At 42.8% G+C, this 12,199-nt stretch overlaps 2 protein-coding genes across 5 annotated transcripts in view; one reads left to right on the forward strand and one right to left on the reverse strand.

The window, feature by feature from the left end:
- EIF5B (eukaryotic translation initiation factor 5B) overlaps positions 1-2,486 on the forward strand; it is a 31,580-nt gene extending 29,094 nt beyond the window's left edge. The window contains exons 22-24 of the mRNA XM_072347010.1: positions 526-664; positions 954-1,115; positions 1,689-2,486. Coding sequence (XP_072203111.1) covers positions 526-664; positions 954-1,115; positions 1,689-1,796 — 409 coding nt within the window. The 3' untranslated portion in view covers positions 1,797-2,486. The remainder of the gene's footprint in view (positions 1-525; positions 665-953; positions 1,116-1,688) is intronic.
- A 2,563-nt stretch (positions 2,487-5,049) lies between these two features.
- Positions 5,050-12,199, reverse strand: part of REV1 (REV1 DNA directed polymerase) — a 52,900-nt gene continuing 45,750 nt past the window's right edge. For all 4 annotated transcript variants that reach the window (XM_072335290.1, XM_072335300.1, XM_072335306.1 and 1 more), the window contains 6 exons: positions 11,474-11,707; positions 8,781-8,889; positions 7,598-7,809; positions 7,259-7,415; positions 6,666-6,768; positions 5,050-5,467 (listed from right to left, as the gene is read on the reverse strand). In XM_072335290.1, coding sequence (XP_072191391.1) covers positions 5,356-5,467; positions 6,666-6,768; positions 7,259-7,415; positions 7,598-7,809; positions 8,781-8,889; positions 11,474-11,707 — 927 coding nt within the window. In that variant the 3' untranslated portion in view covers positions 5,050-5,355. The remainder of the gene's footprint in view (positions 5,468-6,665; positions 6,769-7,258; positions 7,416-7,597; positions 7,810-8,780; positions 8,890-11,473; positions 11,708-12,199) is intronic.

A 12,199-nucleotide genomic window follows, 5' to 3' on the forward strand; every position in this document is an offset into this window, starting at 1 on the left:
ATGTAATTCCAGTGAACAGGGTTTAGTTCTGACTGCAATAGCATGAATATGCCATCATTTAAGGGTTTATGAGGATCCAAAACTTAATTTTTGGAATCTGGTCCTCAGTAAAGACAATAAACCGGTAGATTTTTAATCCAAATGACCGTGGAGCTCAGCATTTTAAAGTCACTTGTTGACAAACAAAAGCTTTGCATGTCTTCAGTTGCTGACGGATTGTGGCAACTCTTCCCATGCTCCTCTGAGATTGTAATTGTACTGCAATTACTGTTCCTTTGGTCACAGTCTTAGCTGATGCCTGAGCCGGTCACAACAAAGTCCATGGCATCCCTGCCTGGTCATTGTCACCTGTACCTCTTGCAGATGGAATAGAGTAGGATCAGCAGAAAATTTTCCTGCCTGATGTATTGCCCAAGTGACGCTGCTAGAATAAACACCCAGGCTGTGTGATAGAGGGCAGAACCGCGTGCTCTGGTCGCTGTTGCATCATCTGTTTCAAAATGCCTTTTCTTTGTTGTCTTCCAGGCATATAGCAGTATTTCCTTGCAAGATGAAAATACTCCCGCAGTTTATTTTCAACTCCCGTGACCCAATAGTGATGGGTGTGGTGGTGGAGGCGGGCCAGGTGAAGCAGGGGACTCCCATGTGCGTACCCAGCAAAAACGTGAGTAAGAGCCTCTTCCTGAGGATGCTCGATCGAGCTGGTAGCTGCTGGGATGATGCACCAGGAAACATTCGCATGCACTTCCTCCTTGGCTGAGGAGATGAGATGCAGTTTTAGATCAGGTATTGCAATGATGAGCCCTTTTCTACGTGTGCTCACAGTGTGCGTTGCTTTGCAAGTTCTGAGGTAATGGCTCTGAGAGCTTCGTGTGAGCAACTAGCAGGAACTGAGAGAGCACCCCTGCGTGGGTTTTGCTGGTCTGTCTTACAGTTTCTCCCTTGCGTTGCAGTTTGTTGACATTGGAATAGTTACAAGTATTGAAATAAACCACAAACCAGTGGAGGTGGCGAAAAAAGGCCAAGAAGTGTGTGTTAAAATAGAACCTATTCCTGGTGAATCACCGAAAATGTACGGACGGCATTTTGAAGCAACAGACATCCTCGTCAGTAAGGTAACAGCCAGCTGTGTCTTTGGTGTATGACAAAGGGGTAACCAAGTGAAACAGTCGCATGAAGCCTGAAAAACTGATACCAGTGACCCTCACTGGGGACTGAGAGCCACTTGAAATTCCTTGTGTATGGCTTTGTGCAACAGCGTTTCTCCATAGCCTTATTTTGACTTCTATGCAGTAGTGCTGCTCAGGACAGCCAAAGGAATGAGGTACTTGTAGATAAAAGCACTTGGGAGCTCAGTGCACCAGCAGGGGAAACTAGTAAGTGAGCTATTTGCGTACCTTTGTAGTTGGTGCTCATGGCTCAACCTGTCCTGTTCCGTAGATGGGCGCCTTTCCTATAGGTTACCTATAGGTTACCTTATAGGTTCAAGGAATGACTGGATGTTGTGTTGAGGGACATGGTTTAGTGGGAGCTATTGGTAAGGGGTGAATGGTTGGACTGGATGATCTTTTAGGTCTTCTCCAACCTTGGTGATTCAATGATTCTAATTCTGCTGTGTTCCCAGTGTGTGAAAAGCCGCCTTCGTCAACATGCACATCTGTTTCTGATGGGCTTGTCTTGTGTTACAGATCAGCCGTCAGTCCATCGACGCTCTGAAGGACTGGTTCAGGGACGAAATGCAGAAGTCTGACTGGCAGCTCATAGTGGAGCTGAAGAAAGTGTTTGAAATCATCTAGGTCACTTTTTACAGCGATGGGAAGCAGGAACAGACTTGCTATTCCTGTTCTAAAAGTTACCAACAAAGTCATATACTGAAGACAGTGTTGGATATATACGTTTGGGAGGAAAATATGTGGATAAAATGTTTTCCATGAGAAACCAAGAAATTTACACTGGTTTGACAGTGCTCAATTTACATGTTCCCACGGTTCCAATGTGCCTGTTCACCTTTCCCACCGCCCTTCCCGATACTGGCTGCTGTTTTAAAGTTTGCCCTTTCTTCTCTTACACCTTCCTTCCCCCCTTTCTCCCCCTCCCCCTCTCTCCAAAATAAAGTAAAATAAATTGAATTTTTATTACAGAACTAAAGCTCTTTCACTTTTATACTGATGAGATCAGTACTGCAGTATTTGATCAACTAAGCTTCTGCAGACTTTGTGATTCTTGGGACATTTTTGATGTAAGAAGTACTTCTTTATTTATGCATACCTCTTTCCTTCACTCTCTTTTTCCAGCATTCTTCTGCTTTGTGCCTATAGACATTTTTTGTTTTTCTAAATAGACAACTAGGCAATTGGGTCTTTCTGTATTTGCTTTGTGTGAAATGATGTAAAGCATAGTTGGCCGCCTTCTACTGCTTGTACAGTTCATGACAGTCAACCTGTAATCATTATAACGCAGAGCTGCAATAAAGGAGATGGACAATACGGCTGCTTGTTTGATGCTGCTTCAATAAACAAAACGTCCCTCACGAGTTGCAGGTCAGAACAACGGGAGGGCTGTGGCACCTCTGCAGCTGTGGCACCTCTGCAGCTGCTGCAGAGTGATGATGGTCTGCATGTAAGTGCTGGCTCTGAGAGCTGCCACAGACCTATGGGCATGTGTCAACAGTAGGACTGGTCCGGTTCAAAAGGTGTTTTGTTTCTGTGATGACCAGGAATCAGTGCCATCCCACCATCTCCATTCGCTCCCACTGGCTTCCCCCCAACTACCTTTCCTCTGTTAATGAACAGCTTGGGGTGAGAGCTGGGAAACAAATGGAATCTGAAGTGAAACCCACAATGATGTGAGGTTTTTAACATTTAAAGTCTAAGAACTGAACTTGCAGTGAGCAGTTTGATCACATTTCTTCTGCCACTTACATCTCTTCAGTTAGAAAAGAACCTGAATTTTATACATGCTCCATTACAAAGCAAAGCTTAATACCTCGCTACCTTTGAGAATTGAGTTCAATAGAACTTACCAGCCCTTTTTTGTTTTGGTTTGATAGACTTTATCTTGCCCTGGAAAAGGACTTTTTCATCTTATTGGAGTGAGGGTAGAGATTCACATCACTGCGTAAGGCTGTGGCTTAAATTAGGAGTTCTGGTGTCTCAGAGAGGAGACTGCAATTAACTGTTGTAATTTTCTTTTGCAAACTATGCAATCATGGAGCTGCACTAATAAAAGATGTTCAGATCGTGGATGTCAACTAACGTGGTCTTGATGTGTTCTTGTTTCCTCGCAGGATGATGCTGTTTTTGCAGGATGCTGTTACAAAACATGCCAGATACCTTCGTTAAATGGTGGATAGGGGAGCGGAAAACTTGAGTGAAAGATGTAGGGCTTTGAAGCACGGCTCAGTAAGGGAGAGTGAAAGTATCAGGTAAAAGTAATCCTCTCTGCTTGAAGATGTGTATCTTGAGCAGCACTCAAAGGATCAGAGCTGCTTACCTGATACAGCATTAGCTAAATACTTGCTTGAACTGCAGCGCATGAATTCTTCTACCTGACAGCAGAATAGAGGAGTGGAATAGAAATGCCTCTGACACTTCATGGCCCAGTTGGGTTTTGAGTACTCCCACTGCTCAGGACTCCTGAAGGCCTCTGGACCATCTTCTCCAGGGTTTACAGTGTTAGCTGCAGGTGTGGAAGGGGGATGTTAAAAGGAATTCTTTGTACTTGTTTAGTCAACTGATAGCAGAGAAGGTCTGTCCATTTTCCTCCCTTCTCTCTTGGTGTCTGTACACGTGGATGAGATTCCGCACCCTTATCAGAGCTGAACGGCCCCAGTGCTCTAAGCTCTCCCTTGTGTGAGAGATGCTCTGTTCCCTTCAGCACCTGGACTAGGTTCAGTACATCCATGTGTGCTGCACAGAGCCCAGAGCTGTCCCACTCCCTGCTGCTGCCTCTTCCTTGTGTGGCCCAGGAAGCTGTGGACCGCTGTGAAAGAGCCCTGCTGGCTCATGTCTAGCTTGGGCAATGGAATTCCATGCCTCTTTCAATTCTACAGCCACATTTACATGGGTAATTTTGACCCACCCACGCCCACGTTTTATCATAGAAAGATTTTCTCGCCATTTGGGTTTTCTTTTCAGGCAGCTGAACCGCCTTCTTTCAAGATACTGAGCTAAATGTTAATACATGAGGTTGAAATGCCAAACGTGTCCATAACACCAACAGTCGAGGTGTAAGCATTCAAATCCCTTATCTTGGGCAAATTGGTGGGGTTATTCCATAGAATATCCCAAGTTGGAAGGGACCCATAAAGACCATCAAGTCCAACTCCTGGCTTCACACAGGACCACCCAAAAAAGTCAGACCATGTGGCAGAGCAATCCCAGCACTCCTTGAACTCTGTCAGCTTGGGGCACTGAGTACAGCCCTGGGCTGCCTGTTCCAGAGCCTGACCACGCTTTGGTCAGAACCTTTTCCTGATAGCAGGTACAGATCCCTTCTTGACAGACTTCCGCTACTCACAGAGTCTGTGTTGGTGCACAGAGAAAATGCATTTTATATGGTGGGATGTGAAGAGTGAATGTGGCTCCACTCCAAGCACGAGCAATTTGGAGGACCAATACAGACTTATTGCTCCACTCTGGCTTACTCTCCGGCCTACAGGGCTTGTTTTGAATAAGGGTCTCCATTTGTTCTCCTTCACGAACATACAGCTCCAGGGACAACTCTACATGTGAGCATACAGAGCTCAGAGAGCACATGGACCTCAGCTACCACCTGTGCTGGGAAAGCCTGGGCAATACTGGCTTCTTTTACTGAAGGATGAAGCAGAAATGAGACGGTTTTCTTCCCTTGGTCTGAAATCTGCAATAACATCAGTGGGGCCAGAAATAAAGGGTGCAGAAGCTGGACATACATACAGCAGCCTCCTGCGTACGCTGAGACAGCATCGGTGTGTCGGACTTGGTGCAATGAACTGAAGCTGCAGCATTAATAGAAGGGGTTAGCGATATTCAGACTGAAGCATGACAAAATAGAATCAGTACAAAAATATACATACAGTTCTTTATTAAACAACTGTAAACACTTCACTGTAAAAATCCATAAAACTTTATAAACAAACATTTTGTAAATAGATTCTATACTACAATAAAAGAATTTTAACACAATTATTTACATGCAATACTGACAAATTTGGCACTTTCTGAAAAGAAATGTACAAAACACTTTGTTGTTTAAAAAGAAATCTGAAATTATAAAAACTCAGGGCATTACTATCATGCACTTTGCAAATACCTCACAAGCACTTATGGCACAGCTAGCAGAGAGCTCCAGGCTCTCACGTTCCTCACTACAAGTTCAGATAACTTTTAATGTGCTTCCGTAAGTTTGCTGTAAAACTACCTGAACGTTGTCAAGAATGAAGTCGAATGCCATATTCCAAACTGATTCCACTGATGACTGCATCAACCTGAAGGGAAGATAGGAAAAAAAAAACACATAAAAAGGGTGAAAATGACCGTTACAGGAGCAGCTTTTCTTACTTCTGGTCTTCAAACTGAAAAACCATTACCACAAAAATGATGAAGGAGGGACCTTCCAAGGACTTCACACAAAAGAACCCAAGTTGCAGCATCCCCATCTTTCCCCAACTAAGATGCAGGCACTACACCTCTCTCTCAACAAATGCCAGTGATTCTTATGGTGTTTCAATGCTAAGTCTGGGGGACTCTGTACTGTGTGTGCAGCTACAGGTGGCACCACATCACAAACACAGCTAAGTGTGAGCAAGCTCTATCGTTCAGCTGCTACTAAAGGCAAAGTAAAAAACACCCAAGGAAGAGAGAGCCGCTGTGCTCTCTCTCCCATTCTCAGTCACCTCCTGGATGGCTGCTGCAGGAGAGCAGAGGGCTCCTACATGTACAGCTGCGGAGGCTCTAATGTCAGTGCCACACAGACAGCTGCGTATCTTTCACTTCCACGTCCCCTGTCCTGTGCTTGCTGAGACACTGCCATCAGAGCACATCTCACACACGGGGAACAGCAGTGACACCTGATGCTTTCTGCTAAGTCTCATAAACAATTAACAGTATCCAACAAAAAAGTTCACTGCAGGTTTCTTGTTTTCTGAGGCCTAAAGACATCCCATAGTATAAAAGTTGTAGTCTTTTGGGCATGACTGGATCTGTGAAATAAATGCTTTCGTGATCTATGAAACAGAAAGCTGAGCTACACGGTGAAGTGCCAGTTAGTAAGCAGGCCACAAATGGAAACTGGGCTTTGTGATTCACTGGAGGAGTAACAGCACAGCAAGAAAGGAACAGGAATGGATTTAATGGGGTTGGAGTGGTGAGACAGGATTCAGACACAGAACTGAAATCGCCTGAGAGTTAAGGTAGGGTGATAAGGGAATGAAAACTGGGTGAAGGGACAGTGACAAAAAACTCGCTGTAGCAAATATCTTTTAAATGCTACTATTATTTTCTCACAGATTATCTGTTTTATCAGCCTGACTCCCTCCCTCTCCCCACTTTATTAATGCTTAATAAAATTGAAGCTCGAAATATCTACACTCATCAATTAAATGTCCCATAGGCTTGTGGCCTCCCAACTATCTAATGCGAAAGTGCTAAGGATTTAAATATCACAAATATTAGCAACTAAGCTACCTTTTCATGTACTTAACAACCAGATCCAATTTTTCCAAGTCTTTTTCTTCTATTAGATCAGTACAATACTTCACAACCTGCAGAATGTCTTCTTCCATGGGATCTGTAAGAGAAACAACCAAAAGAATGGAGACAAGTACGCTGTCAGTATAACCAGAGAGTAATTAGAACACACTAGAAGAAAACAAGGCAGTGTTAGCACTTCAGGTGCCAATCTGACAAGTGCTGTATTTATATATATATACATATATACATATATACACACACACACACACACACACACACACATACATACACACACACATATATATATACATATATGTATATATTCTGTAGATAAATGGACTTCAGTGCCCTAAAGCATCACACTCTTTTTTATCCTCTGGTCCTATAAGGGCAAACGTTAATCAAAGGGCAGGAGAAAAGAAACAGGGACTTAAGATTGGAATGGTTCTTTCAGATCTCTTGAGGAAAATGGCAGTGTCCAGGATCTGAAGGCTCCTGCAGGTCAGGTGTCCCAGGATCTGAAGGCATTGCTAATTGTGTGACACGATGATGCAAGTAACATCATCACTAGCATGGAATCCCCTTACCTGAAATAGTTGTTATCCATTCCTTCAGCAGCGTTTTTACATCGTTGAATTCAACAGCTCCAGCCAGGTTGGGTGCCTGTGGCCTGAAGGACCCACACTGTTCAGTCTGCAGAGCCGATGGGTCTGAAGCATCTGAAGTTGATGGAACTGCTTCCAGCTGTTTGAAACACAAGTTGGTAATGCTCAGTCTGACAAGCACGGCAACACCAAAGACACACACGCATTGTAATGATCTAGTAAAGAATCCAGGAGAGAAAACAAGCTGTATTTGTGAGCGTGGACCAAACCTAAAGCAATGGACACGACTTTACTGAAAGCTGTCGTTAGGGCTCCAATTACCTGAGCAGCTGCTCCTTCCTGTTTCAAGAACCCATCTATTAGCTTCTGTGGGCTTCCAGATGCAGCTGGCATGTTTTTCGCAGGGCTACCCAGGAGTTTGTTTTTCAAAGGACTCTGAAGCTTTTTTACAGGACTGACTGGATTTTTTTTCCTGTTTTTTTTCTTAGTTTTCGTTGTTGCATGCTTCAGTTGGAGGCAAGGATTTTTTGATACTGAAAAACACAGGAATAGTCAACGACGGATGCATTTAAAATCTAACGCTTTGCCACTGAAAGGGACTCAATGTTCTGTAAAAGCTATGAATCAATTAGGTAAATCTAACCTAAACAAAGCGACCTGACGTGCACCTGTCATTCACATTCTAAGTATCTGAAAAGCACTTGCCTAGACATTTGTATACTCAGGATACTCAACCATCCATAAGCCTTTTAATATCAAGCATTTCAGTGCTTGAATATGTGCGACTACTAAATATGAAGCCTACTGGACATGGTGGCTCACCCTACAGCCCACTCCAAGCCAGATACCTGCTAAGACTTCTCTCCTGTGAACCAGCAGCAAAGAGCACCCCAAAGTGCTCTTATGTGCAGTGCCCCACTACCTGTGACATCAAGGTATCGATGTCATAACGCAGCATTTAACTGACAACGACTTGGTGGCATTTCCAATCCATTTTATAATGAGCAAAATCACAGGGGATTCATCTTCTGTCTTTCTACTGATTACATAAAGGAGACCCAGGTGACCAGCTCAGAATAAAATAACCTCTCAGGCACGGTGACGTGTATCAATTATTACCCTGAAACACGTACCACTGTTATATAAGCCCAGAGGATGCTCGTCCAAATGTACTCGTTCAGCTACCTAAGTACTGAAGATGCAGTGCTTAAATCAAGAGACATACCAAGTTAACATTCCATTCTGCAAACATATGGACATGGGTGGGTTTGGTGCCACAGTCCCAATGAATTGAATTAATTACCCATTTAAGTAAAGCCAGGCATCTGTTTGCAAAATGAAGCCACAGCTGGTTGCAACTCACTATCAAAAATACAGAAATTTGATTTAACACAGTATCTTCCCAGAAGCTTTATTTACATTTACTTTGCATCGAGTGTTGCATAAATCTTTTCAATATTAAGCGACTCTTATGCAAAAGCACTGTACAACTACATCTACTTACCAAAAGCGTTAGCAGGTTGCTGCTCTGGTTGCTTTTGCCTTTGATCATATGCATCTTTCAGCTCTGCTTGCAACTCAGCAGGCAGTGCAGCAAAAACCTCAGGGTCCACCTGAACAGTGACAGAAGGAAGATTCATTTGATTATTTTGCCAGTCATCAGCAATGTCTGCTTTCCTCTACACTACCCACATGAGAAAGGTATTTACATTTTATGCCAAGCAAAAACAGATGAGATACACTGTAAAACCGAAACACTGTAAAAATACATTGCATGATTTCTTCCTGTACTTTAGCTTGTAAAAATCACAATACTTTCCTTTTAACGTTACATTTATTATCTTATAAAGCTACTGTTTACGGATGTGTAACACACCAACCGTCAGAAATGATCACAGGTGCTAATAACTCCTTTCCCCAACGTGTTCCACCTTCATTCACCCGCTATTAACAGCGCAGCTAAGCCTAACTCAGAGAACAATGCCTTCAAACTGACAAACCTCTGCACAACCCAACATTTGTTCCTCTCTTTGTTTTCATACTGCTACACAAAGCTCAGCTAAAACATCCTTGGGAGCAGTCACACTTCTTTAAGTGCAGCAAAAAAACTGCTCAGAGATATGATTTAGCAGAGGGTTGTTAAGAGTTAGGGTACTATGGTTAGGCTGTGGTCGGACTTGATGATCTTTGAGGTCTTTTCCAACCTGGGTAATCCTATGATTCTATGAAAAGTCCAACTACTTTATATCTTGAACCAACACAAAAGGTTTTCAAAAGTCCATCCCTTCATTTACTGATAAGAACACAGTCCCTTGCCAATTAACTCCTAAGGCCTCAAATCTTTTTAAAATATATATATTTTTACATATTTTATATTTTTATATTTCAGGAATAATACTGTATGTGGAGATGAACACGGTTTTGTTCCATCCCTGCCCTCTGAAAGTACAGCAGTCGCTGCCCTAACAGATCTTTCACACAGCTGTATCGCACTCGCACGCTATGAAAACGTCACTTCTTAATCACTTCAGCAAATGGATACCAGCACTTTTCATGTGCTGCAAAATTCTCCTACATAGAACTGTTACCATGTTATGGCAACGTACGGAGGAGGTGCAGATCTGCCACCAGTTTGCCCCACTACTACAAACATCATTCACTTGTAGACTTCGCCTTCTTGGAAATGGCTGAACATTTGCCTGCCAATGGGAAGTCGTAGATTAATTCCTTGTTTTCACAGAATCATAGAACGGCCTGGGTTGAAATGGATCACAATGATCACGTAGTTTCAACCCCCTGCTATGTGGAGGGTCACCAACTACCAGAGCAGGCTGCCCAGAGCCACATCCAGCCTGGCCTTGAATGCCTCCAGGGATGGGGCATCCACAACCTCCTTGGGCAAACCTGCTTTGCTTTGCTTGTGCGCACAGCTTTTGGTTTACCCAGTAAGCTGTCTTCATGTCAGCCCACAAGTTTTCTCCCTTGAGCAGGCAGGCGGCTGTACGGTACTGACCTGCTCACATGCGATATCCCACAAATTTGTTGTAGACAGCACAGTGTAATTCAATCCTCAAGTCCAAGATGTGTTCATTAACAGGTGAGAGTTTAACTACATAATTTAAGAAAGCCAAGGGATTGGGAAATCACTTCCTATCCTCACAATATCCCCATATAGAAAAGCCAAATTTGCCATTTAGGAATGCAAATTGATCCAGCTGTTTTTGAACCAATTACCTTGAATAAAGGTGAACAAATTTTAGTAGCAGAATGGACTGTACACTTTAAAGATAGTTATTATTATTTTAACTACCATTTCCTGGAAGCAGGTCAGGAATTTCATCTAATTTTCTCTACGTTCTTTGACAGCATCATTATGCCTCAGAAACAGCAACAAATATCTCTTTACAAATCATGACTTGACACCAGTGCATTGAGAACGATGTAGCAATGGCACAGTAAACAGAAAAACAAACCTGAGCAGCATCAACAATAATTTTAATTTATGCATATGGCAAAATACCGTATCTCTGAGTATTTCGATCTGTGATTCTTTTTTCTCTCTTACAACATCATTTTGGACTGAAAGGTGGGATATAACTAGAAGCATCATTACTGCTGCTTCCTCCCCCCTCCAGGCCACTATTCTGAGGAACAACCTCCCACTTCCCTTGTCCCGGACCAGCTATATAAGAGCCCTTTTTCAGCATTAGGGAGAAATGCACAATCTTTACCCAGGCCTGCCTTTCTCAGAGGAATGTGATATAAACAATCGCATCTACAGAAGCTAGAGGGTTGGCTTTACACCATCAGAGCATCCACATAAACACAGTGAGTCTCCCGTGAACAGCTAAGCTGATTTTAGGATGGCTTTAGACTGATGGTGCAGCGTAGCTCAGCCGCAATGCAGAAAAACAATTATTTACACACTAGGTTGCAAAGCAAAGTGTAAACAAGGTTTTGCATTAAGAGGACAAACAGGCATAATGGCGGCTATAAATCTTTAATAAATAAATGCCATCATTATATTTTGTGATGGAGCAAGTTACATTTGAAAGTACAGACTTTTAAAAGATATTAAAGGGCCATCATTCATTTTGAGTCAGTAACAGATTCTAGTAATTCTGTCTCAAGAAAAAGCAGTTAGCTCTTCTTGTAGGTGGAAAGCTGATGCTTATTGATGTCTTGCAAACATCCTACCTGTGAGAAAGCTGGCAAGGCTATTACATTAATTCCCATATTGGCATTTGGTTCCTGGAGCTCTGGTACTTGTAGAAGCACCGTTCCAACTGGCTGTGAGAGAAGTGCGGTGTTACATCCATTTATTGGCTCTCTTTTGCTGTCTCCATAGGTCTCTCCTTGCTGTATGGCGCAGATTTGCTCTACTTGTTCCCGGAGATCGGGTGGCAGAGCTTCTAGCACAGACTTATCTAGCTACAAAAACAACAACAAAAAAAGCTTTTAGGTGTCCCTGATCACAAAGTTAATTTCAGTAAGAGAAAAAAAAAAATGAATGTAGTCCCACTGTCTTTGAGTTTGAGGGGGGAAAAAAGTCTGTGGATGTGCAAACATGTGGGGACTTGGCACTTACGCTCTGCAGCAACAAAACATAAAAAGCATCAAATAGAAACAATCATTTAACAGTAAGTAGGCAGCAAATATGAATGTTCACTTTTCTCTTTTTACAGTATCTAGTGCTCTCATCTCAAATTGTATGCATGCTTTTATCAAAGTCCTCTCTCATTCCAAGTTTGCTCTGTGTAACATCACTATAAAGATCTTCCGGAAATCCCGGGTTTAAAATATCTTGCTGCTTCTTTCCTAGCACACAGCATATAAAAGCAGCAGCATAGAACTGTCACCACTCCTTCCTTGTAATGAATTCCATATTATGATATAGTTACATTTTCCTGAGGAAATGGCAGC

This window comes from Excalfactoria chinensis, chromosome 1, assembly GCF_039878825.1.
Source record: "Excalfactoria chinensis isolate bCotChi1 chromosome 1, bCotChi1.hap2, whole genome shotgun sequence".
Lineage (NCBI taxonomy): Eukaryota > Metazoa > Chordata > Aves > Galliformes > Phasianidae > Excalfactoria > Excalfactoria chinensis.